General features: G+C 40.1%; 3 protein-coding genes across 3 annotated transcripts in view; 1 reads left to right on the top strand and 2 right to left on the bottom strand.

Annotated features, from left to right (window-relative positions):
* Positions 1-558: 558 nt before the first annotated feature.
* LOC143212953 (glucose dehydrogenase [FAD, quinone]) lies at positions 559-20,891 on the bottom strand. Its single transcript, XM_076432308.1, has 8 exons — positions 20,738-20,891; positions 11,162-11,331; positions 7,193-7,436; positions 6,720-6,978; positions 5,213-5,473; positions 4,340-4,570; positions 2,185-2,512; positions 559-1,503 (listed from the first exon to the last, which is right to left on the bottom strand). Exons 2-8 carry the CDS (start codon positions 11,329-11,331, stop codon positions 1,191-1,193), a joined length of 1,806 nt encoding a protein of 601 aa, XP_076288423.1. The 5' UTR covers positions 20,738-20,891; the 3' UTR covers positions 559-1,190.
* Positions 11,085-26,851, top strand: part of Orco (odorant receptor co-receptor) — a 72,617-nt gene continuing 56,850 nt past the window's right edge. The window contains exon 1 of the mRNA XM_076432311.1: positions 11,085-12,524. The gene's annotated coding sequence lies outside the window, so the exon portion shown is untranslated. The remainder of the gene's footprint in view (positions 12,525-26,851) is intronic.
* On the bottom strand, positions 21,022-26,664 carry LOC143212554 (uncharacterized). Its single transcript, XM_076431464.1, has 10 exons — positions 26,577-26,664; positions 25,862-25,996; positions 25,676-25,768; positions 25,194-25,358; positions 24,990-25,121; positions 24,360-24,904; positions 24,047-24,295; positions 23,639-23,789; positions 22,111-22,334; positions 21,022-21,603 (listed from the first exon to the last, which is right to left on the bottom strand). The coding sequence occupies exons 1-10, from the start codon at positions 26,662-26,664 to the stop codon at positions 21,469-21,471; spliced, it is 1,917 nt and encodes a 638-aa protein (XP_076287579.1). The 3' UTR covers positions 21,022-21,468.

Here is a 26,851-nt window from a genome sequence, read left to right as displayed (position 1 = left end):
TAGCCGGTTTCAAATTTTTTTAGAAATGGCAGGCCGTCAAAGTTGTCAATTTTTGCCCATTTTGGCGAAAACGTGCCTCACTTACGAATTTTTATCTCAGGAATTATTTGTCCGATTGAGCTACATTTTTTTTTGTTTTATTCGCAAAGGATTGGGCTATTACAAAATAATTTCTTCAACCCCGACAATCAACTATATAATTTCGAAAAGTTTAAACAAATTCTTTTTTTACGTTTTTTTCGATGATGGGGCTCAGAGATTTAAATTTTGAAAAATATGGTAGTATTTCTTGAAGTTTCCCCTTTAAAATGAGCCCTTGAAAAAGATGGCATCGTTAAAATTGGCGTCGCAATGAGCTGGTAAAGTATGCCATGTACCTCCGTTTTAGGTAGAGGCGGGTCGAGCGCACCGCTATTGCTTCTTATGGGAAAGGTTGGTTTGGTTAGATTCGGTATAAGTCCAAACATCAGGAACGGATTAAGGTCGTATACCGAGGTACCACTGTACTATGACCTTCGAGTGACTTTGAGTACAAAAAAATTCACAGACACTAGGCAGTTGACGGAGACAGCGAAAGAACTCGGTTATTTATTTATTTTGACAAATTTCGCCGATGTTTTTGCGTTAGGGTCATAACGACCCGGACACCGTAAACGTAACAATTTTGATTTCACTCTCATGTGCAATTCGTACGATTACTTACGTGTACATTGATCGTTCTCGTCGAGTCTCGTTACGGTATCGGTAAGTTGTAACCGAAGAGTGTAAAACTTTGAATGAAAATACTGTAAATATGTAAATATAAAAGACATCGAACCATTACCGCGTGAGCCACACCTTTGGTCCACGAATAACGGTCGGTCGATATCGATTTATTGTCACCTTAAATCGAAAGTGTACTCTTATTACTTAAGTGTCCCTGGATTGCTTCCGCACGGAAGCATCCGAATGTTATCTATCTAAGTACATACGTATATCAGCCGCGCTTATCTTCTACGAATATTTTTTTTCTCTTTATGAACAAAGAAACAATTGTTTTCAAGGTGAAGTCACTTAGTTCCTACAAAATATCTAGAGTTTTCGGTATGGTTCGATGGAAGCTACGCGTTCCTGTTACGCGGTCCGAACTCATTCCTGTTGCCAATAGTGTTTCGATTCCGAATGGGTCCTTCCTCGATGAAAAGCTCGTTTCACCCCACCCAGGTTCTCTTGACAAAGTCAGCAGCCCGTTCACCGATCATGATGGCGGGCGCATTCGTGTTACCGGAAACAACCTTCGGCATGATGCTGGTGTCGGCTACCCTGACACCTCTCACGCCTCTGACCCTCAACTGATTGTCGACCACGGCAAGAGGATCGTCCGACGGCCCCATTTTGCAGGAACCCGCTTGATGATTTTCTGGAGCTGTCTCGTGTTTCACCGCGCATTCCCAGTAATCGTCGCATCCGAATTTCAAATGCTCGCAATTTTTCACCGGCGTACGGTCCAGCTGGAATCCGTATCTGAAATATAAATATAACATTTTTATTGTCGCGCCATAAAGGACTGTTAAGGGGGTAGGATACCTTTCCCTACTTTCCCTACTTTGGATACTCATATTATTAGATATAAACATAATCTCGTTAACCTCATGACCAGAGCACCCTGCGGTGAACCTTCCTCTTTCGAATGAGCCCTCACCCAGCCCAAAATGCTCGTATAAGGACATTAAGCGAAAAATCGCAAACCCATATTTTCGACCCAACATCTAGTAAGATTCTATTTCTTTTCTAATCTAATGCAATAAGAAGCATTTTATAGCAGGCTTGTTGATTATTCTTTTCTTGTCCCGTAGCACTTGAAACAAGGTTCGAAAGCACATTTTTAACTGTCAGATACGGATTTGCCCCATTTTCGGGGCAAGTGTGTCCTAGTTGACACTTTGTGCAATATCCTATCAAAATGATAATTTTCAAGCAAAATTAGAATCCTACATAATACTAATCCATCAGTAATAACCGTGGCAAGAGTTCGATACCAAGAACGTTAAGTTTTTACATACCAGACTGAAAATACATCAGTTTAAAGTCCAACTTTGCAAAACCTAGGGCGAACTTACCCCACTCCACCTTATTTCAAATTGTACCAGCCCGTTTTTGTCGTAAACGCATCAAATCTACAGTCTAGTTAAACGTAATATGTACCTGCTGAGAGCTTCGGTCTCTGATAACCTGATGCTGAATTTGATACCCTCGACAAGGCCGGCTACGTCGTCGGGGTGGTTTAGGTACTTCGGATAAATCAGCGGCTTCGAGAGAGGGTCGTTGTTCCGCAGACGAAGATAACCACGACTTTTCGGATGTAAGTACGTAGGAATAACGTAGATGGTGCGGTTCGCTCCCTTTGACTCGCCGACCATGCCAGTTTCCGCGCAATCCGCCAAGTAACCACCGAAAATTAGTTGTATATCCGGGTGGTCCTCCTTTGGATTCGCGTATTTCGTGTTTATCATGGCGGTCACTTCCGATATACCTATTGAAACATTCAAAAAATATATTTCTCGTGTCAGACAAATTTTGAGTTCGGTAAAATAAAGAGCAGCCCTTAAATCTTTTTAATATGACCACTGTTTTATATTATGCGTGGCCATTTTTATCATAAATGCGTAAAATCCGCAGTCTAATTACAAACAATTTCTTTTACGATCTTCTTTTTATCTTTCTTTAAAGATCCAGAGGTGTAGATTCACCCCTACGACGGATGACCATTACTTTTTACACACCCTGTACTTACGCTCCTTAGAAATAGTCGACTCCTGGTATAATAATTCACCCATTTTTGCTCTACGCTTTAAATCGACATATCTTGCAATGATTCGAACACAATGAGAGTCGATTGCATCACAGATTCTCATCAGAATTTGTAAGATCGGTATCGTACATACGAACGCATTGACGTCGAACAGTGTGTTAATTAATAGAACAAGCGAAACTGTCTAGTTCGAGAGTTCGTTAGCAGTCCCGTGAGATACCTACAACTATTTTTAAGGTACTTACTATCCTGTTTGACTTGGAACCTGTCTTTAATGACTTGGGCAGGCCTGGAAAATTATAGTTCCGTTTTCGGAGAGAAACCAACGCGCATACCGTTCCGTATGTTCGTTAGAATTGTACGGTGCCTATTGTCTGATCGAATTACAATTAGAGCAGAGCATTTTTCACCGCGAAGGGCTGCAGCAGGTAAAGCCCGTGCCTAGATTCGCCGCTGATCACCTCGGTCGAGTTAGGCCGCGCTCACAGTGGCTCCGATGTCGGACGATTCGGCCGACGTCCGACGTTGTGCCTCTTTTTTCGAATGTGAGAAAAAGAGACAGATGCCAGATCGGCCGATTCGGAGCCACTGTGAGCGCGGTCTTAGTTGCATCGAGGTTCGGCCGTGTTTGATATTATTCCAGCAGGGATATATCGTAAGAGCCCGTTCAGACACGGCGGAAACCGCGCAATTTTTGTTTTTGATTGTTTGACCGCGCGATTTGAACCGCGTCAAAATTGACAGTCGTTCAGGATGAGGCGGTAACCGCGCGGACATGCAGGAGAGGGGCAAAGTTTTAGCTCAGTACGAAGATGAAAATCGCGCGGAAACAGCGCGGATTTTATTTCCCGCGGTTCAGAGGCGGCAGCCGCGCGGATCTTTAGACCGCGCGGTCACGTGTGAACGCATCCATTTACGCCAACGTAAATAAGGTCCGCGCGGTTCAAATCGTGCGGATTCCGCCGTGTCTGAACGGGCCCTAAGATGTAATCAGCCCCGCGGTTTCGCGGGATGGTCTACCAGAGGAGTACCGCAGAATCCTCGTGTGTAAACAGACCGATAGGAGCCCGGTTGCGCCATCGTTGATCGGCGAACACCAACGAGATCATTGTGCAATACGCTTTCACTGGATATCTGCAAAGGAGCCTCTCTGGATCAATCGTTTCTCGACCGACCGAGTTCTTTTTTTGCTCCCTGTTATCGTTGCTCTCTGTTACATCTGTTTGTCAGTCGGTTCTGCTTCCAGTTGACGCGACTCCGCAAAAACTTTGAGGCCGTTTCACTCTGTACGCAACTTTTCTCTACGAAATATGGAGAAGCATTTCCCTTCCGAGGTATTGCTCCATTCATAATAATTACAGCAGACTGTCTGGAAGCTGTTTTTACGCTCGTCCACGATGGCGATAAAACTGCGAGTCCATCGGAGAACCTGTTTCTTTCTCGTTTCCACTTTCAGAAATGTATATATGTATGTATACAGCAGCTGGTTGTCTAGCAACCTGCTGGAAAGAGTCTAATAGAGTGTGCGGGAGTAGAGAGCTTGTTTACCTGTGCCGGACATCAGGCCATCTCTGAAGAGCAGGTACTCCATCGCGGTAGCCCAGTTGAGGGGAGTGGTGTCCGTGTCGTTGATAGTGAAGACCAACGTGTAGGCGACATGATTGTGAAGATTTTTCCCAACGCCAGGCAGATCATGGACGACCGGAACTCCTACCGCGTTCAACTCCTCGCGAGGCCCGATACCGCTATTCAGAAGTATCTGCGGCGAGTTTACGGCACCTATCAAAAATGCCAAACATATGCAAACGAGGACGTCTCGGAACCTTCTCTCGTGTCGTTGAACTCTCGACGATCGTTCCGCCGAATACGGCGAACTCGATTCTCGGTAAAATGTCGGCGTTTGTTGGCCGGCAGCGAAATACTTTTCCAGAGTTTCACTTCCGCTTCCGGCTACGAATCGGTGGGAATTGTCATGTAGCAAACTAATTGTTCTAACTTCTGAAAAACAGTCGAGGTCGTGCGGTCTGGCGCGAAGAAAGTTATGGTCATTCTAAAAGTGTCTGAGTATTACTGTTATTCGCCGTACGTATTTTATATTTCCGAGTAAATCAACGAAACTGATAAAATATTCTTTGGGACAAATTCGCGAAAGTTCTAAGCTTTCATTATTTTCAAAATGTCGAGATGCGAAAACAGGAAACAGCAACGGATACAGAATCGATAGATTCTATGTAGTTATCCGAAGGCTATCGCTTTCGCAAGCCAGACACCTCATTCACGGCGTAAAGACCCGTAATAATGTGTAACTTCCCTGTCAATGAAGAAATCCGTCGTCGGTCAATGGAATAGAATACATTTACATGCAGCGGCGAAGCGTTATTACGAAAATTCTAATTGATCTCTATTATGCGTTGTAATTACCTCCGCTTACGATGACTTCCTTAGCCACCGATACCCGATGGATCTTGTCGTCGTGAACGAATTCCACGCCGACTGCTCTCTTGTTGTTGTCAAATAAGATTTTGGTCGCCGTCGAGTTGAGCATTATATGCAAATTTGGCCGATTTCTAGCTGGCCGAAGGAACGCTCGCGCCGTCGAAAGCCGGGAGCCGTTCCTAGAGGTTGTTTGAGCAATGGCGAATCCAGTATGAGTTCGTCCGTTCAGATCTACGGACCCGTATCCTAGAGACAATCGAGAATTAATTAATTTCCTTCGCGAAATGTACACGCAAAGGTGCGAGATTCGCCTTCTCATTTCTCGATAATACAATCACAGGGGTTTTCAGGAGTCAAAAAACGTTAGATAAAAGATCGATCTAGGGCGCTATCTCTCTCAAAAGTCCTATTTTTTCGTTTACGAGGCGTAATTTGCATTATTCGGCAGCATACAGCTATGAAAACAGCTACATGCGCAGTTGTATGCTTCCGAATAATGCAAATTACGCCTCGTGAACGAAAAAATAGGACTTCAGAGGGAGATAGTGCCCTAGATCGATCTTGTATCTAGCGTTCTGACTACTGAAAACCCCCGTGTTTGTATTATCGAGAAATAAGAAGGCGAATCCCGAACCCTTGCAATCCTGGAAAGAGGAGTTTACCCCTTAATTAAATCCCTTAACTTTCCCTTTCCCTTCTTAACTTTCGAGAAATAATACTACAAGAGAACGATAAATGATAAACTTGGTTTATTTAGCTTTCGATCGCTTTATCGATGGCTCGTTATTTATCAAGTGTATCAACCTTGTTCGTTCACGGTCAAATTGTTCGCGTTACGAGTAAATCCCGAGCCAATCGCGAATGGTAACAAGGCCGTCGACGTTCATTAATTGCCGAATTGCGTTTCCCGTCAGATAATTCGACTGTGTTGAAACACCGCAGCGGCCGGGCGAGATCGGTATCGCAATTCATTAGCCGTGAATTGCATCGACGTAACTATTCTTTCGTGGAACGCCGAAACAGTTCGTTATATCCAACGAGTGTAATTGAGCTGTGCCAGGGAAATCAAAATGAAGCGGTTCCCCGCTGTCATGTAATATACCAATGGCCATAAAAGGTGTTAGGTAGCGGCCAAGTTTGAATAATTTAGCCCTCCATGTAACTCTTTAAATATTAAATAGCGTTCTTTTAAACTAATTTTTACAAACGCTTTTTTCAGTATTGCAAGAGGTATTTCTAAGCTAACGAACTTGGCCGTATTTTGTTTGATCTCACAACTTTTTACGGCCAGAAGAATTTGGCTCCTGTTTACAGGATGTTTTTCTTGGGTATGTCTTGCTCGAGCACGCGGACACTCTTAACAGAATCGCGATTCTTTTACCATTTTTGCGCATTCCGGTTTTTCTCGCTCCGGCCCGCATCGATCGCGATATCCTGTGCATTTGTTATCGAAGTTGAAGTCGAGCAAGAGAAACGAATAATCTATATTTACCGAGTTCCTTTCCACCTTCAAGGAGAGCGTAGCTCAACGGCGGGTGATAAGGGAACTGCGTAACCGTAAGAGGTCCACCGACGCCGTGATAACCATAATCCATAGTGTTAGCTTGAAGATTATCTTCGCTCCTGATGAAATATGGAAGGACATCTTGATAAGACCATCCCACGTTGCCTAGCCTGGCCCAATCGTCGTAATCCTTTCGCGAACCTCTCATGTATGTCATTCCATTCATGACGCTGGTGCCCCCTAGTACCTGAAGAATTGCATCACATGGAAAAAAGGGTTACACTCTCGTAATCGCCTGCAAATTTAATGTGCAACGAATGGCTTAACGTAGTTTTACACTTTATCTATTCATAAGTATTACAGTTGCCTTGTGGCAGTTGATAAGATAGTTGATACGACTGGCATTCATCGCGTTACAAAATTAGGATTCGCCGTTCAAACATTGATTTTAGGCTACGTACTTTTCCTCTGGGCCAATAGCATCGGCTGCCATCCTTGTTCAAGCACGCGCCGTCTTCGCTTTCCGTGGAATATTGCCAATCGATATTAGATCCGATGAAATTGAAGAAAAACGATGGTATTTGAGTTCCGGTCGGCTCATCCAGCCCAGCTTCCAGTAATAATACAGAAAATCGTGATTCCTCCGACAATCTAGCAGCCACTGTAGCGCCGGCGCTGCCCCCGCCTATCACAACGAAGTCGTACCTAACAGCAAGATTCGTCGTTTTAATCGCACGTCAACAAGTTAATTGTCAACCACTTAATTAAATAAAATTTCCGTTCTCCGGCGACTAATTCGAATTTTGCGATATCGGCCCGAGTGTTCTCTCTGGACAGGTGAGCCGCTCCTGTGGACAAGGTTACATCGGCGATTTCAGTTTCTCCGGAACGGGGGACAGGTTCGGTAGCCGGTTCTGAAGTTCCGTGGACGACAAAAAAGACTCTCGTTACAATGTCTTGAGAATTAGAAACTGGGTTAAAGGAACGAGAGCCTCGGCTAGGGGCAGAGTCAAGCGAAAGGTGGATTTCTCAGCGCAGTTCGTTGGGGACGCTCGCGCTCCCGCTCGTGCGAAGTGGTAATAGTGTTTTGAATGCCACGAGCCGCGTACAGACGTGCGCACTCCGCGCAACGTACTCACACTTGCCTCTTTGAGGGACGACAACTTACTTTTATCCGCTGAAATGCGAAACCGAGTACCGAACGTCTCGTATACCCAGGCGAAGAGTATTCGGTTAAACGAATCGAATGTTTACCAAATTCAGCATCTAAATTTTTGATACAGGCTCAGATAAAACAGTTGTAAAAACTACTTGAACATTTTCTCCGCGATTCTGACCAATTGCAATTTTTCCGGAGATTTTTTTCGTCTCGACCAGTTGCTGAACAAATCTTAAAGTTTCCTTAAAAATGTCCGAAGTAATTATTATTAACCCTTTGCACTCGAATGGCGAGTCTGAGGCGCCAGTAAAAATTGCCACACCATTATTCAAAACAGTTTTGATATTATTGAATTCGTCTGTTTTCTACAAATTGTGAAAAGCTCGACTGTTATATGAGAAAACTGATGTTAAATTTGATGTGCACAATGTAAAAAAGATTACATAGAATAAAAATGATCTGGGTTGGAAGAAATGTCTTGACTTTTGAATTAAAATTGCTTCGAGTGCAAAGGGTTAAGGTGGAGTGGGGTAACTTCTTGTACGTACTTGTTTGTTTAAAAATGGATAACTATAAAACTAAACAATATAATCTAATGCAATAAGAAGCATTTTATAGCAGGCTTGTTGATTATTCTTTTCTTGTCCCGTAGCACTTGAAACACGAAAGCACATTTTTAACTGTCAGATACGGATTTGCCCCATTTTCGGGGCAAGTGCGTCCTAGTTGACACTTTGTGCAATATCCTATCAAAATGATAATTTTCAAGCAAAATTAGAATCCTACATAATACTAATCCATCAGTAATCACCATGGCAAGAGTTTGATACCAAGAACGTTAAGTTTTTACATACCAGACTGAAAATACATCAGTTTAAAGTCCAACATTGCAAAAACTAGGCCGGACTTACCCCACTCCAGCTTAATTTATTATTACTGGACTGCGGATTTTATGCATTCATGACAAAAATGGGTACGTACAATTTAAAACAGTGGACATGATAAGATAAGATAACACTGTCCAACAAATTTCAACTTTTAACATGTTTAAACAATCATAATGTATATTAATATTGGATATCACTGTATTCGGGAAAGTCTACAGAATCTTTTGCTGTAAAGAACAATTCAATATCTTTTATAATAACATCGCAATATTTGTTTAAAGTTGAAAAATATGTTTTTTTTCAAAGCCATGTTTCTCAAGAACTGTGCGTATAGGAGAAAAATTAAGGGCAGATTCGGAATCAGCGCAAAAAACTCTATAAGAAGGACCCAACAGTATATTGAAAACAAATTTGGTGTTGGACAGTGTAATTAAAAGAAGAAGGAAATTTTTATTTGGCACCTGTGTCTTGCAATCAATGCAAACAGTTTTTATTTTGCATAAAGATCCGCAGTCTAATTATTACCGTGGGTGACTGTACGTGTCCGGTAGTCGAAGAACTCTCGCATTAATTTGGCTCGGCGCGTAATCGAGTATAGTCGAGCACCGTCCGGTTGTCGGTATCGTTGAGCATGCTAATAGAATTCCGCGTTGCTCAACGCGCCACGGCCCATTGGTTTTGATAGACTTTCGATCTCTTCCAATTATCATTCGCTATCGTTCCCCGTTTTCTCGAGCCCCGGCGAAGATCTAATAGGCTCTGGGGCGCCGCGCCGCGCGCCGGTTGCTTCAGTCCGCATCCGGTATACATAAGTGCAAACGCGGATGCATCGGCTGGATGTGATGCAACGTGGGAGAATCATCGGAACAATAGCACCGGGCTATTACACGCACGCAACAATTTTACGGATAGTCGTGCATGGATGCTCACTTCCGAGAGAGAGACAAGACCGGAGTTTCCATGGCATTACGTGAACCGTGTCACTGACAATTAAGACTGTCTCTCGCCCTGCCGACGCGCAACGGTCAACGGATCCAGTGCCGCAGCGAGGGTAGTGCGGAGGGGGCGATGACCCAGGAAGCACCAAAGAAAGGGGCGCGACAAGGAACGACGCGCTGACATTGTTTATCGTCTTTATAATTTTCATTCTTGGCGATTTAACGATGAATAAATATCTTATTTTATTTTCGAAGGGGGCTGTGAATTACAATTTTGGCCCCAGGAACAAGTTTTCCTTAACGCAGCCCTGAACCGAATCTCCGGCGAACGATCATTGGTCCGTGTGTTGTGTTGCACACATTTCTCCGGTCTTTTCCTCGCTCCAATAATCTTATCAAGTGCAACGCACAAGTTCCTACACAGGCATGCAAATGTTTTGCTTTTTTCTTTTTTGTTACATCTAAGGTTTCCTGCGCCGCGCGAACTCTCCAGTTTCTCAAGTTTATGCCATCCTATCCCTGCTGTTGCACCTGCAACTACCTTATCCTAGTTACGCACTGAAATAATGCATTTTAATTTTTCTCAGACGACGGTGTTACACTGATGCTGGTATTGTCTCCCAGTTAAGTCACACCGAAACCGATTGTGACGAGACACCGAAATACTTTTGAAACTTGCATAATTATATTTGTATATTATGTACAGTGAGTGTAGAAAGTATTCGTACGCCTTTTAAAACAGATTAGCTTTTTTATAATTGTACCAAACGACCTGATTTTTTTGAAGCATTGGTTTACGAAGTGATACGCAAAAACAATTTTCCAAAAATTATAATTTACAAGGTTACATGCAAAAATAAAAAAGGCATTCCTTAAAATGGAAATCGAAAATCTATTCATTATTTACAATTTATTCGAATGGTTAGAGAAAGAACGAAACTTTTGTTTGATTCCTCTCTCTCTCTCTTTCTCTCGTAATCGATGCCGAGCATTTTTATTTTCCATACAGATTACAGATCCGCAGTCTAATAATTATGACTGCGGGTTTTATGCATTTGTAACGAAAATGGGTGAATATAATTCAAAACAGTAAACACATTAGGACAATTTGAGAACACATCCATATATTATTTCCAAATTATTAACGTAGTCAAAGATAGAAGAAAATTTTTATATGGTTTTTGTGTTTTGTATTTGACGAAGAAATTTTCTATTTTGCAGTCCAATTATAAATATTAAATGACAGCAAAACAACAAATAACTTTCCCAAGGTGAAAGGTGAAATACGAAGATCTGTTTTCCATCCGGAAACGAACTATATGTATATTTGTTTCGTTTTTCGGCGTCGACCATCTTCACCGAAGGACACGATTTGTCTGTCGCGTTTTTGTCCGACCGTGAACTGTATCGTAAGTTTAATCTGAGCTTGACCTTGATCGGTTTTACCTGGAATTGACGGTGTTCGGCGGCACTGGCCTGTTACAAGGATCTTCAAGGTCGCATTGGCTGCGTAGGAACACCTCGAGCAGGCCCATAAACAGCATAAAGGATGGACCACCGCACGTCGATGCCAGAGTAGGCCCGGTCGAAGGAGTCAAGGGGCAGTTGCAACTCATCTGTAACGGATCAACCATCATTTTCATCTCAAAAGCTATTTTGAAACATCATTTCCGACTATTTCCGAGTAGTAAACGTTATCGGCGTTTCACAGTTATTTAGCGTGGACGCTCGGATTTACAGTAAAGTCGCGTTCACTGTCAGTCGAGCACAGTCAGGTGCCTAAATACCCACTCCACTGTTAGCTGTCCTTTCCTGCGTTCGGCTTTCGTTTGAACCACGGTGTACAATTATAGAGGTGTTCGGACTTCGGACTTCTCTCGGAAAGGTGTGATACACGGTGTATTATAGAGGTGTTACGACTAAGCACCTCTGTAAGGTTGACGTTTTGTGATACATAGATAAAGGTTAGTTTGCCGCCAGATGGAATACTTGTCATCATCGCGAATTTCATGTACGTGTGAGAATGAGATTGTGTGTAGCAGCGTGTCCGTACAGCCCGTGTTAAGATATGTACGGTACATACAATCTCATTCTCACACGTACATGAATCCCGTGATGATGACTAGTATATAGTATTCCATCATATTCCATCTGGCAGCGACCAGAGAACTAACCTCTTTCTATCACACCTTTCCGAGAGAAGTCCGAACGCCTCTATAATACACCGTGTGCAGTGTTCCGATATGGTGCATCTTTTCTCGTAAATGCGCGGCCAAAGCAGTAACGTATCTATATTAGGATGATCAGGTAGCAGAGCCCTGAGGCAGTTATATTGGCAGGAATGTACTGAAACAATTTGTTCCGGACGAAAAGACTCCAGGACATGTCCTACGAGTTACAAAATACACAGAAATACACACGTTATACATTCATTTTCCAGAATCAAATTGTAATATCAATTTTTTTTAATTCTTTGGGGTGCTCGAAGTACCCCATTTTATCGAGAATCTAACCCAATCTAAACTGAAATCGCCGCGCATGCGTGAGAAAAGATGCACCATATCGAAACACTGGCCGCCACACGTCAGTGGTGGCCCAAAATGGCAGCGTTAACTTGTCAGAACAGTGGAGATTGCTCAAGTTTAAAATTTAAAACTAGTGAACTATTGATCCTGCAGGATGGAAACTTGGATATCTCGCATCTCCTCGTCCAAATCTACTGGATAACATAGGAACAAGGGAAAAACTTGTGGCTACGTAAGAAAAACAGCAGCCAAGATAAGAAATGTTCGCATCGTTCGCAAGACAGGTATTTCGCGAATACAGTTTTCTTCACTATAAACCTAATCGAAATCTTCGATCGCTCGCCTAAACCTTGCAATATTCATCAAAGTTACCGTAACTTCGGGCAGATACTAATAAATCGAGTTTGATATCGTAACAACATTCTGCCGGACTAGTTTGCGGATTGAACGCAGCAACCTTGTGGATATTGCATAATTAGGGAACTGTTCGAAAATTATTTACGATCGTCTCGCAGGGTACTCCCCTTGGAATTAGATTTCCTTCCAAGGATAATTTTACGTAGAATGATTTCTACTACCCTTTATTTTACATAAAGATCCGCCAACTCGTCTACTCGTTATTTTTACCACGCTTATATTAACTTGCCGAGTTGTCGTTGTCGTTGTTGTATGCGTCAAATCTTGTAATCGAATTTTAAACCACTTCCCGATTGGCTAGAGACTTGAAACTTTAATTATCGGTACGTTTGTGCTTCCATTAATTTTTCCCCATACCTTCCACGGGTTCAATCTTTTTCTTCTAATTATTTAATAAACCGTTAACACGTCCGTTATTCGGCGTTGTCCGGCGTTAAGCGCGACTTGCCCTTAATTGCCAGGAATTTTAACAATGCAACGCGAGATTGTGCAACGAAGGAAAGTAAAGGCTGACGGCGTGTGGCAGTGTTACAGGAAATATATTGTATCGTAGAATTTCTTCGGACGACAACTGAAACGTCGGTTAATGAGTTACAAGACAGAGTTCGTGACAATCCGAGGAGAATGAAAGCGGCGAGGCCAGCGCCGGGTCACGAACTTGCGAAATCGACGTAACGAATCCGTAACGAGAATGGCGACCGATCCTCTGCCGTTTGCCAGGAATAGGCGAGGACTTTTCGACATTCCTGAAATGATTATTCTTTTAGATTTATTGAAAGAAGATCTTAGGCACAGATTGCCCATAGATCGAAGATTATTCTTTTGTACTTGTCGACCACGGTGCGTAGCAATCGCGTCGGGCTTTCTAACACGATCAAAACGAAACCCCCGGGGTCCACGTTTCGCGTTGAAATTCTGCGGTGGCGTTACATTTTTTACACGTTGCAGTTTCCTCTTCCTATAAGCTTCATTGTGACCGCTGACGTTCTACATTCCGCGATACAATGATCCCTAACTAAGGCGAACCGCCATTGTTTTACAGATGTAGGTACACGCGGTTAGAATATCGTTGTTGCGCCCCCTCTACGTTCCTCATTGTTCGTAGTTTTTTTTCGTGCGATATTTTTACTTTCTTTTCTCTTTTCTTTCCTTCCGAACAACCGGCTCTACCTTGTAGAGCCGATCATGCCCGTGTGCTTTAATTAATCAGCGATCGACAGTTTCCTGTTTAGAAATAATTAGACCGGCAACAGAACATTAGTTCGCGCGATTTTTCATACACAGGTTACTTTACTTCAAGCGATTATCGGTACAAAGAATATTTCCGCGAAGGAAAAAGTTACTTCGAATGACCTCAGGAATTACGCCTTTGCAATCGATGCACAAACCAATGCACGAAGATCCGGAATCTATTCGTTACATATACAGTTAGGGGGCGAAACTGATCACACACACTTTAAATCAGAATAACTACTTTGTGAATGGACCAAACGACTTCAATTTCTCTGTAAGGCTAGAAGAATTAGTTTAGTAAATGATGTGTAAAAAATACGTTGAAAAAATGCATTTGGTCGGGATTGTGAAAAACAATAGTAAAAATTGATTTTTACGACTTTTTTAGCTGGGCCAATAACGAAAATTTAAAAGATGTGTCTGATCAACTCGTATAAATTATATGTATACGCTTCGAAAATTTCATTGAAATTGGTTAATAAGTTCACGAGTTATAAACGATAAAAAGTGGTCAAAATTGCAATTTTTTAAGATTTTCGACCTTTTTACCATTTTTGATCGTTTATAACTCGTGAACCAATTAACCAATTTCAATGAAATATGTTATTCTCGATTTATGAAAATTGTTGAAAATAGAAAGAAAGTTTCATATAGCTTCTGTACCTTGCAATTGATGAATACAATTGTTATTTTGCATAAAGAACCGCAGTCTAGTTACATATCATCTAGTAAACTACTCGATTTAGCTTGGCAGAGAAACTGAAGTCGTTTAGGCTAGAGTCGTCGGGCGAAGGGAAGGGGAGCACGAATCGAGGGGAAAAACTTACTTCCCCGTAGAAGGGGAAGGTAGAGCGAGGACACAATTTTTAATCCGCCAACTCTGGTTTGGTCAATTTATAATTCATCAATTTAAATAAACATAGATTATGGGACTGACCGTATGTATGAGGGTACACACCTTTTACACCGTTACGTTCACCGATCGAGAACCACACGCGAGTCTATTCGCCGATTGCGAAAGTCACGCAGTTTTGCAGCTCCTCATTTTTTATCGCTGTTCGATTTGAATCGACGCGACACACGGATAGCCGTTCACGAGCTAATTGCATCGGAATCGCGCGTTCTGACGGGACAACGCCAATGGCGAAATCCCTCGGCGAATGAAATCCGTGTCCTCGGCCGAAAGTCTTATCGATATGCGAAACGGTATTCGCTGTAACGCAACGCAACGCATCGGTCTACAGTCTATACGAACGTGATTGAAATGATATTTTACGTAACAGAAAAAATACATGCGTGAGCTGTTTGTTACTGGCTGATCAACTTCGGTCTACAAGCGGTTCAATTGTTATTACAGTGGTACCCCGGTATACAGTTGGTGTAGAAAGTATTCGTACGCCGTTTGAAACACGATAACTCTTTTTGTAATTGTACCAAACGACCTGATTTTTTATAATCAATTAGAAGCATTGGTTTACCAAATGATGTGCAAAGAAAATTTTCCAAAAATTATAATTTACAAGGTTACACGCAATAATAAAAAAGGCACTTTTCAAAACTTTTATTTGGGCCATTAATGAAAATTTAAAATATATGTTTTGGAGATCTATGTTAGTTATGGACACTGCATAGCCGGATAAGATAAGAACCGAATTTTATCGACGATGTGCCATTCGATAGGACGCCAAGAAAAAACATACTGTGCAAAATTTCAACCCTGTATCTCGATCGGGAGGGTAGTTATGGGGTAAAATCGAAAAATCAGTTTTTGGCCTATTTTCCCTAGTTAATGACGATTAGAAATTCGGAGAAAAATCTGACACATGTTAAGAACCCAAATACATACTTTGCAATTGGTTTCAGATTTCTAAAGTGAAAATCCTGCTTGTAAAAGATCAAAAACCTAAAAAAAAATCGAAAAAATGCAGATTTCACATGGAAGTTCTAGTACATATCTATGATTTAATGTTGTTCTAAAAGCATTACGACAGAAAAATGCATGCATTATTCGTATCGCATAGTCGGATTAAATCCTCTCTTACAAAGATTACAGAGGAAAGTGTGGGACGTTTCCTAGTGCTACCACAATTCTATGTATTTATTGTTCCCAACACGATGTAAATTACACATACCAGACGTTGATATAATCCCATTTTCTAGAGATCTAGCAAGTATAAATGAACTTTTCCTCCGGGAACACGTTTAATATGATACATTAATATCGTTTCGTAACAGTGACGGAAGTGTCTCATAATTGGAGGAAAAATTAGTTCGGTCGTCTTTAGAAATTGCAATCAAGCGTTCTCGTGTATGTCGCGTTTTGTATATTTTGTCGTCCGCGGCGCGGCGTGCGAAACGAGCATAACATGCTTCTGTTGACAACAGACGTTTAGGTGTTGTATAATGTTTTATACTTTTAATGGCTTTGTTTTTAATGGTTTTTTAAAGAATATATTACGATTAAGTACAAGAATTACTGGTTACTTCTAACCGAGAGGTACTTAAATCCAACTTTTATGATCTTGAAATACAGGGTGATTCTCGTAACGTGATGACTTCAGATACCTCTGTTACGTAAACCTCTGTTTTTAGATTTATGTTTTTTGCGCGTTCGAACAATTACGTTCCTTGAGATTTTCAATTTTCAAGAATATCTTTGTAATATATTTCTTCTATCGATCGTATTTGGTGTTAATAAATTTTTAAATGCTTTCGGCGCAACGGTTCGATCGTTTACTACGAATTATAAAGCAATTTTGCTAATCGTCAAACAAAATCAACGTTTCGATCCTAGTTTCGATCTTTTTCATTGTTGGACCAGTCCTCGAGAATCCTTACAGTTTTAATTCCAAACTGTCTCGACATTGATCTTTGTAATATCTTTGTCACAACTTTGCAAACGTCCGCTCCGTTCCATTACGGAGGCGAAACGTCGAAATGTCATGTTCCTTAAAAATTAACGGTTAACTGTTCTTCATCTGGTTAAGTGGGATCCGTGAATCGTTGATAGGTCTGACAGGTAAATGGCTAAAAATGGGCCGTTACTTTTCTTCGAACAGATGAGGAGAATGTAAGACAAGTAGTACGATGAGACTGGTGGGAACATTTCAAGGGAAAGGTAGAGTGATTCCGCGTTTCTTAATGCCAAGGTATGCCAGGACACACCGGTCACTGTGGATCGCGGACTGTTACGCGATATGTGAACGAAAATTGTTGAAATCTCTCACGGGGCAAAACTTTTGCAATTCTCTCCTCGTCCTTCGACTCCCTGCCCCCTCCGAGGAGATTAGAGGAGATACGGTTGTCTCGAACAGTATAATATAGAAACATTCGGCGGTCGTGAAGGTCAACTTTGATCTTTTTCAATCGAATAGCTTTTTATGCTCTTTAAAAAACTGTTGGGTTGGAACGAAAGTTTGTGGCGTTTGCAAATTAAAATTGAAAGATAAAATTCCGATATTTATTCATAGAGAGAGATTTATTTAATAACACATTTTCCATTCTGTTCTCCTGTTATTGAATAAACATATGAATACATAACTTAATTTTATCTTCGATTCTTTATTTGAAAACGTTACGAACTTTCTTCCCAGCCCAATATTAAACTAAAGTATATCCCACGAGAGAGTAACCCCGCGGAAAGACCAGATTCCGTTCGTCCTTGCGCATCTTCGCCCTAATTGGTTCAAGAAAGTGGGAGTGGGAAGTGGAGTGAGAGATGATAGGCTCGCTGCGCCCCACCATCTTCTAAGCTGCGCGAAACGGGGTTACTCTTTCGTAGGATATACTTTATGTACGTCGAAAAATGAATAGTTCAGATGTATTATTAATTATTAATGTCCATGAGACTAATTATTTGATTTGGCTACTTCTTACTTGGTCGACCAACAATCCACCGACGCGATGTAAACATACTCTGGAGCATTTCAAGCGAAATTGCAACCGTATAATGACTGTCCCGTAATTTTCGTCGGAAGATGTTACGATAAGACGCGCACCGTGTTAATTGTTCTGCTTATTTGATGCCGTTCGCCCGTTAAAATTGCGCAGCAAGTTAATTGTAATGCTTGTTCACAGCTGTAAACTGTAAACTTGTCAACCGGTGACTCGTAGACTTTCTCACTTGGTTTACCTTTCATGGAAATGGTAACAATGACAGGTTTAACTCTGTCGGTGCGAGGGGTTACCCAATTTTTGCTGCGCGTGGTTTTAACGCGAGGAACAATTTGTGAATTTATATAATCTATCGAATTCATTTAAAACTATACAATTTTTTCATTTGTATTGAAACAAATGAAATTAAGAAGTGAATAATTTATTATTTGCTCTAAACCGAATAAGATCGACTGTTACGAATTGAAAATAAATTAAACCCGTAGTCTCATAATTGCTTTCAGGATATTTTCTATATGCGACTTAGCGACACATGTTAGCAAATATGGATTTAGAAAAATACATGTGAAATCGAGGAAGCTGAAGCGAACGCCTACATTTTGTTCGCTAAATTAGGACTTGATTATTTTTACACGAGCGTTAATATTATATCGCGAAGTCGAATCTAAAAAATACAAATGCATAAAATGTATTCGCCGATAGTTGACAGAAATGTTAGAAAACGAATTCATTGAATTTGTCGCAAGAACGATTTCCTGCATGCACAAAGTATGAAAGAGTATGAAAATATATTCTGCTTTCTATATATTTTTATAATAACAACTATGATTACGGCAATAATAACGCCGCCATCTGATTTTCGTATATCTTATTCGAGGTGACACGAAAATTTCGCCTCGAAAGATGCTAAATCTTTCATCCGTCTTTCAAAGTTTAAGATCCGTGTGGGTAAGAAAACGCGAGGTTAAAAGCAACTTGAGAAAGTAACTGCGGCTTTAAATTTCAGCATTCACCGTTTTTGCCAGTGCCTCTTTCAAATATTTAAGTCTATTACATCTTGACATATTTTCTCGTTGCATACAGAACTCAGATTTAAAATCACGCTAACCAACGATCTCGGAATTTCCCGTTTCGTTTTCAACCTCCCATTAATATATTCATTACTCTGGATTTCATTCATAATCATTAGACGGGTCTATCTTGCAAAATAAAAAATGTTTGCATCAATTGCAAGACACAGGAGCCAAACAGAAATTTCTTCCTTCTTTTAATTATCTTATTAAGTTGAGATGAATAAATGGACGTCCTTAAATCTTCGTAATTCGTCCACTGTTTTAAACTGCACGTGTTCATTTTCGTTATAAATGCATAAAATCCGCAGTCTAATAATCATTCCTCGATGAATGTCAGTCTTAATTGCATCTACGAGTCTGAATCTCTCGCGAATATTGGCTTCAGCTACAATCATGATCGGAAATCTCTAACAGAATCGCCAGATCAGGGGATTCGAGGGTGGGGGGAAGTTACCCTCTCTCTGCAGTACCGGATTAGTCACGTGGCATTGTGACACGAGCACGACAGAGACGAAACGCGTCACGTGACCGGGCCGTAGGGGGAATAGCGTCGTAGAAGGGGAGCTACGAACTTGGATCTTGACCATGGACGAGTCTGGACGAGGCTTCATAAATTTCGATTAGCATATTCGGTTCGATTTATTTTCCTTTAGACGAATGAGGAAACAAATGCGTTTAAACAGGTTCAAATAATTTTACAGGTAATTGGTATAATTGGTATACAATGGTACCTCAGCATGTGCGACCTTAATCCGTCCCTGATGTTTGGACTTATAACGAATAGGACGTTCATGTTCTCATGTGAAACAACTGTTGATATTATATCTACATTAATGGGGTTGTAAAATAATTTGAACGCTGTTTAACACACATAAATAAAACATGAGATTTTGTTATAGATTTTTAAATCTATCTTCATATTTATATCGTCATCGCACTAGACATACTCGCCTTCTTTAAAAAATACTTTTTAAAAATCACGCTTATATTAAAATGCGCTAAAAAGAAGATAATTTTTCTCCTGGTTCTCCATGAAATACCGAATCCAGTTAAATGATTAATAATATTTTTCCTAAAAATTTTAAGCAATTAGTTCAAAATTTCTTCTGTTATAAATAGGCTGCGGATGCATAAAGATGCAAAATAAAAAATGTTTGCATTGATTGCAGGACACATGAGCCAAATCAAAATTGCATTCTTCTTTTAATTATCCTATTAAGCTGGAACTAATGCATTGATGTCCTTAAATATTTTTAAAATGTCCACTACTTTAAATTACTAATACCCATTTTTATCATAAATGCACAAAATCCGCAGTCTAGTTATACTTGTAAAATTAAAGTCGGAATAGATAGAAAAATTTAGTATAAATTTAAATAAAATCATATTAAATTTTTCTATCTATTCCGACACTAATTTTGTAACAGCAGAAATGTTGAACTAATTGCTTAAAATTTTGGGGAAAAATATTATTGATCATTTAACTGGATTCGGTATTTCATGGAGAACCAGGAAAAAAATAATTTTCTTCTTTTCAGTGCATTTTAAAATAAGCGTGGTTTTAAAAAATATTTTTATATATTATATTTTCTACTTTTCTTGTCATCGGGAGCAAGTGTGTATACAAAATTTCAGCAAGATTGGACTATGGGAAGAGGTTTAAAATTCGATTACAAGATTTTACGCATACAACAACAACACGGCAAGTTAATTAATATAAGCGTGGTAAACAAAATGCGAAAAAGCGATCGTCTTTCGAATAGCGTCCGAAGATTAATAAGGGTCACGGTACGTTGTAAGTTTAATCCGATTGTGTTCCGTACGGTAAAGCATGGTGTGAGCTGTGCCGGAGTTGCACGCAACTCGCAAGAATGGCTTACCTTTAAGGGGTCACCGCTCTTATCCTACGAAGGCGAATTCCGTGCTTACAGCACCGGTGATCTTCGGCACGTTTGTTTGCACCGCGCGCGAGAGCAATGGGATCGCAGTTTACAGCACCACGATCAACGGCGAACTAAACTGGTACCATTCCCCATCGCGGTTGTAATATTCGACAACTTCCACCTCTTTCTTACCTTTCCTTCTGCCCGGTGTCTGCCTATGGAAATTACACGAGAGTCTAGTACGTACCATCATCTCTCCGTTTCTTCGGAACGAGTCGTCGATTTTTCCACACTCGTTGTCGCATGCAAATATTAGAGATAACTAGACTGCGGATGCAGTTTATGCAGAATAAATATTTTATACATCAATTACGATCTATAGAAGCCAAGTAACAATTTATATTCCTCATTAATACTTTTTATATGTTAGAAATAGTGTATCGACACTGTTCAACTCATTTAATCTTCTTACTGTTTCGAATTACACCCATCCATTTTTGTCATAAATGCATAAAATCCGCAGTCTAGAAATAACAAATAAGAAATTCGATACTGCCTTGCACTCCTTGACCTCTCGAACCTGTTTCACACTTATTTGATACGTTATAGGAATGACGAGGGTGTATCTATCAGTTTGTTGCATATGAAATGTCCGATTATCAACGCATTATTTTGATTATATAACTTTAAAAATTCTTTATTGTTATGTTACTCCATTCGCGACTTCGTTATGTCCTGTCGTCGCGGTTTTTAACGTCAACGTAATCGTTGTCGCTAGCACCGTAACTTGGTAAATTGTAAAAAGGAGTAAATTGGAGTTCCTTGTCTTCGTTTCTCGGTCCAGGTGTCCTTGGATCTGTTTCCTGTCGGTAAAAGTAAAAACTGGTTTTATGTATCAGGTTCTGTTGAGGAAACTCGAAATTCGACAACGTTCCAACCATAACTTTCGAATCTTTTGCGGATGCTACTTTTGTCATGATCGAGTAGCAAAAAGTGTCTTCGTACTTAAATAATAATCGATAGACTGCGGATTTTATGCATTTATAACAAAAATGGGCATGCGCAATTTAAAGCAGTGGACGAATTACGAAGATTTAAGGACATCAGTGTATTAATTTCAGCTTAATAAGGACAATTAAAAGAAAAAAGAATTTTCTATTTGGCTCCTGTGTCTTGCAATCAATGCAAACACTTTTTATTTTGCATAAAGATCCGCAGTCTAATAATCGATAATAAAAACTAATTATGAATTATCGTAGGAAGCAGATACTAAAAATATTGAGATGATCGTGTTCAGTCTCCAAAGATTAACTCGAAGCTTCATCAAGATTGAAAAAAACACGAAAGTAAGTTAGGAAAACATTCCATACCAAGTTTTCAACGTCCATGTTTCGTTTTGTCTCGTTCGAAGAATCGTTTTGTAGATCTATGTCTTCGATTAGAGCTTCTATATAAGATAACAGAGCCTCCTTGTCCATCTCGAAGAAACGATCTAAATTTGCAGCTTCGTTATTCGCGTCTACGCTTCGAATCGATGATATTCCTACATCGCTGTTGTACGATTGATCCGCGAGATTAGAAGATCTCACGGCGTCTGTAACAATGGAGCGACGAAAATATTTTCTGAAGCGCGTTTCGTGGTAATCATAAATTAAACAAGAACGTCGAAATTACCAATTCAAGTAGCAGATTATTCAATTGTTAATAAGATAAATTATGTAACAGCCCTACTCTATAACTATAAGCTGTGGTTTTCAGAAGATCATTTTCATATAGAGTGGCTATGATTTAATGCAATTCGTTTGTCGAATAAAAAGTCTTCTGAGAAGGGATTGCGTCACTGAACGTAGCTTTCTAAAAATGTTAAATCGTTTGCTGCTGATCTCGAATCAATTAAAACAAGTTGGGATACATAACGGTCTCAAATGAGTTGTCGCCAATTAAAATAATTCTCCGGTCAAACCGGGTTCTCCGATCGAGGGTCATCCGGAATCGTTAGCCGCTACATACCTCTTTTTGTATTTTGTATTTTCAACTAATTTAGATATCGACCGTTCGCCTAACGATGCGGAATTTTCCAGTTTACAGCCCCTCTGGGATAACAATGCGAACATAAACGCGGTCTTAGAAATCTAATGAATTTGTTTTGGCTACGGCTCGTTCACTCAAACAGTTTAAAAACGAAACGATTTTAACGAGTATCTAATAGTAGCAAACAGGGACCAAAAATATCAGTTATTCTAAAACTTTCTATGATAAAAATCACTCATAAAGAGTTAATTATTATTGAAATTTAAGATAATGTACACAAAAGATAAAGGAAAAAATCCGAAGAACGAAATGATTAAAAAATATCGATTTTTATACTTTTTGGTTGCAACTAACAGTTATTAGTGTACGAAAAATTCGATCCTTCTCGATAACTGTTATCGTTGAAGGAAAACTGTTTCGATTGCTCAAAGCATGTCGATCGCTCATAACAGTTATCGATGAGAGAAATTTGTTTCGATCGCTCATAACAGTTATCGATGAGAGAAATTTATTTCGATCGTTCATAACAGTTATCGATGATCGAATTTCTTTTCACTTGTTCATGATAATTATTGATGAGAAAATTAATTTTGGTTGCTTATTTAATTACTGAGTTGTCTATTCTTTGTTCATTTTGGTTGCTTATTTAATTACTGAGTTGTCTATTCTTCGTCTTATTTTCCTTCGCTACTATTATTATGGGACAAATTAGATTCATCAACTGCTAGTACTATGTGTTATTATGGGACAGAGGGAGTATTTGTTACTCGCATTTGTACATAAATAATGTATAATATATTTATTTTCGACTTTTCGTCCCGGGAGTGTAGGTGTAGGGAAACTTACTTAATTTGTTGAAGAACTTACCATGGACTCTCGGTTCGGAATTGTACGTGAAGTTTATGCGAGCCCCGTCGTACAAAGAAGATTGGTCTACAACTTCTTCCAAGTTTTTGCTCGTAAACCGGTCTTCACCGAAATAAGGTACTGCACTTGAAGCGTAGTTTTTATTCCGGTTCTAAAGCAAGCAGGTGAGAGAACAATTACTTTCAACGTTATTGAACTTTTACCACGAATGAAATTATTTTTTACGATAACTGTACGAGTCGTTTATTTTGAAAGTGGCCGAAGTCCATTTAAGTTTGAATTGAGGTATTTAAGAGTTTGTCTGTGGGTTCCAATGAAATTAAAAATATACCAATAGCTTCAAAAATAAACGGCTCGTATATTAGATTGCTGCAGATAAAAATGTCCGATTTCAGAGTCAGAGCTTACCTCTGGGTAACTTCGATCCACCGATTTTTCATCAAAATCTGCTTGCACAGTTTCGTTTGAAAAATGCGCTAACGACCTGATTAACATCTCCAGAGCATCGGCGGAAACAGTTTCAGAAATTTCACTAAAACTGTCGATGGTAGTATCCGCCGATGCTTCTTTATCGAAACTGTGATCTTGTGACCCTGTCCACAAAGATGGCAGATCATAGTTGCCGATAGGTAAATATTTGATTGTCTCTGGAACATTCTTCGCAAACAAAACACATTAAGAAACGGGATTTACAAATTAATTTATCAAAGAAAATACTTACGAAAGAGAAATCGTCCACTTGTGTATCACGAATATCTTCACTTTGCGATGTTACTACAATATGTTCGGGAACATTGTGTTGAGCAGCAGTGTTGGGATTATTTATTTGGGTGTCTGTGATTTTCTTGTTTTCTACTGGAAGTTTACGAGAGTGCTCGCCATTGGTGCTTGTATTTTCTGTTGATTCGAAGGACAAAATGTCCTTTTCCTTTTGAAGATGAAAGAGATCTGCCTCCGAACTATTATACCCTGGTACGAGCAGACCCTTTTTGTCAGAAAGCTCTTTTACATTTGTTGCATTCCCGTCGCGTAGAAGACCATCGGTATCTCCTAATATTTTATTGAAATCGTTCGGAGGAGATTGAGCATCACTGTCTTGATTGTTCATTGATTCTGGCCAGAGAGATGAATTATTTTGCGGCACGATATTGCAAGTTCTATTAACGTCGCATTTGTTCGATTCGCACGGTGTCACGGTTTTCGCAACGCATTTATGCATTCGAGGACATATCCATCCGCGACAGTGCTCATTTTCCGCCTCGTCTTCTGTAAACATTACGAGTGACTACAAATAAGTAATTATCCCGACCGATTGTATAAAAGAAAGGTGTATATTTTCTGTTCGGTGTACCTAGTGCCGTTATGCAATCCGACGTGTGTATACAGGGTGGTTCCGTGCAGGTGTTCTCTGGTTTCCGCAAGAAGCAGTCGAACTCTGACGAACAACCTAGACTTCGGCATTTGCCGAACCAAATGTGAACGTCTAGAAAATAAATTTGATTCTAAAGGGTGTGTTCCATTAAGAGGTGGCTTTAAACACGGAATTAGGATCGACCTCTGTTCTTGCTGCAGCTCCGCAGAAGCTTGCACGGTGGGTTGGCACAAAGTGACTCCCGGAGGATACAGCGATGTCCTGGAGGACACTTGAACCCGGCACAGGACGCCGGACCCTCGTGATACTCCTGCTCAGGAACGCATCTTGCTATCTGTTGCTTACATTCTAGTAAATACCACGAAAATTAACGAATCGTTTAGTATTTTTCACTCTTACACACTGTATAGACCGTCTAACCGTGGGCTACCTGCTATTTCTTACGACTAGACAGCGGGTTTTATGCATTTATCACAAAAATGAGTAGATGTAATTTGAAACATCAGGCGAATTTAACAGTACTTTTATATTATTTTCAACCAATTGAACCTATTAAGAGAGAAAATAAATGTCTACGTCACTCCGGTTTGTATGCAATTAATAATTGCAATCCCCTGGGATTTATTTCAATCACTAACCACCAGTGTACATATCAATATACTTACTTTGATCCCAAAGACAATGTCGAACTTTCACCATGCACAAGTATCCGGTGCTACAATGCACGGTATCGCATGTAAGCGGTCCTCTCAGCGACTCTTAAAATATTCCATAACCATAATACGAAATTTAATATGAATTTTTCGCGATCTTGAATACTATACTCGACGCGTTTTCGTCGTGCTGCTTACCAGTTCGAGATTTCGCGCAATAGAGCATGCCGGGACATGGCGGATTCTTGCAACGAAATTTACGGTGTACGCACGACTCCGTCTTTTCACACTGTACGTATTCGCATGCTATATGATTATTGCCACCAAATTCTACTGTTGAAGAAAAAATAGAAATCGGTCATTTCATATGCAATACGTATTAGGGCTGTTACTTTCCTTCGAAGGTCGAAGATATCGAAGCTTCGAAGCTTCGAATTTCGGAGCTTCGAATTTCGGAGCTTCGATTTCACAAAACTTCGAAGTTGATGAGAATCGAAGTTTCGAAGCTTCGATTTTTGAAACTTCGAAGGTGATTATGTACACTCCTCTAAAGAATTAAGGGATCACTTGTGCGAACCTGAAAAATTGGTCCCACTTTACGTGATCATAACTCTGTCAAAAATTGCCGTATCGATATCGTTAAACAATGGTTTGAAAGCCTGAAACCTCAGCTAAAAGATTGATTATAACTTCGTACGATTCGAAGACTTCGTAACTTCAGACACTTCGAAGGCTTCGAAGCTTCAATACTTCGAAACTTCCTACGCTTGGTAGTTCCCTTCGTTCTTCGGAAAAGTAACAGTCCTAATACGTATTACAAAGATACACGACACATTGTTCGCAAGTATTAAATTGTAGAAAAGACGCAATGGAGTAAAGGTAGAGATAACGACGATAAAGCATATCTACTTACCTCTTCTATGCAAATTTTGAAGATGCACTTGCGCGACGACTTGAAATAGAACGATTAACGCGAAATACTCTAAGCATTTCCTCGCCATTGCGATACGAATAACCGTGGATCATGGTATCGAGTAACGATCGATTGTGACTGCACTTGTTGCCAATACAGTCGACGTAACTGATACAGACAGACCATTGTCATTTGACGCGTACATTTGCATTTAAAGATGGTATAAGTCCATTGCAAATTCATTTCGTTTTTTCTTAACCACTGCCATGAATTCT

The sequence above is a fragment of the Lasioglossum baleicum genome, chromosome 10 (assembly GCF_051020765.1).
Source record: "Lasioglossum baleicum chromosome 10, iyLasBale1, whole genome shotgun sequence".
NCBI classification, from domain to species: Eukaryota; Metazoa; Arthropoda; class Insecta; order Hymenoptera; family Halictidae; genus Lasioglossum; species Lasioglossum baleicum.
The sequence above is the reverse complement of the archived record's forward strand: the minus strand, read 5'-3'. Positions and strand labels throughout refer to the sequence as shown.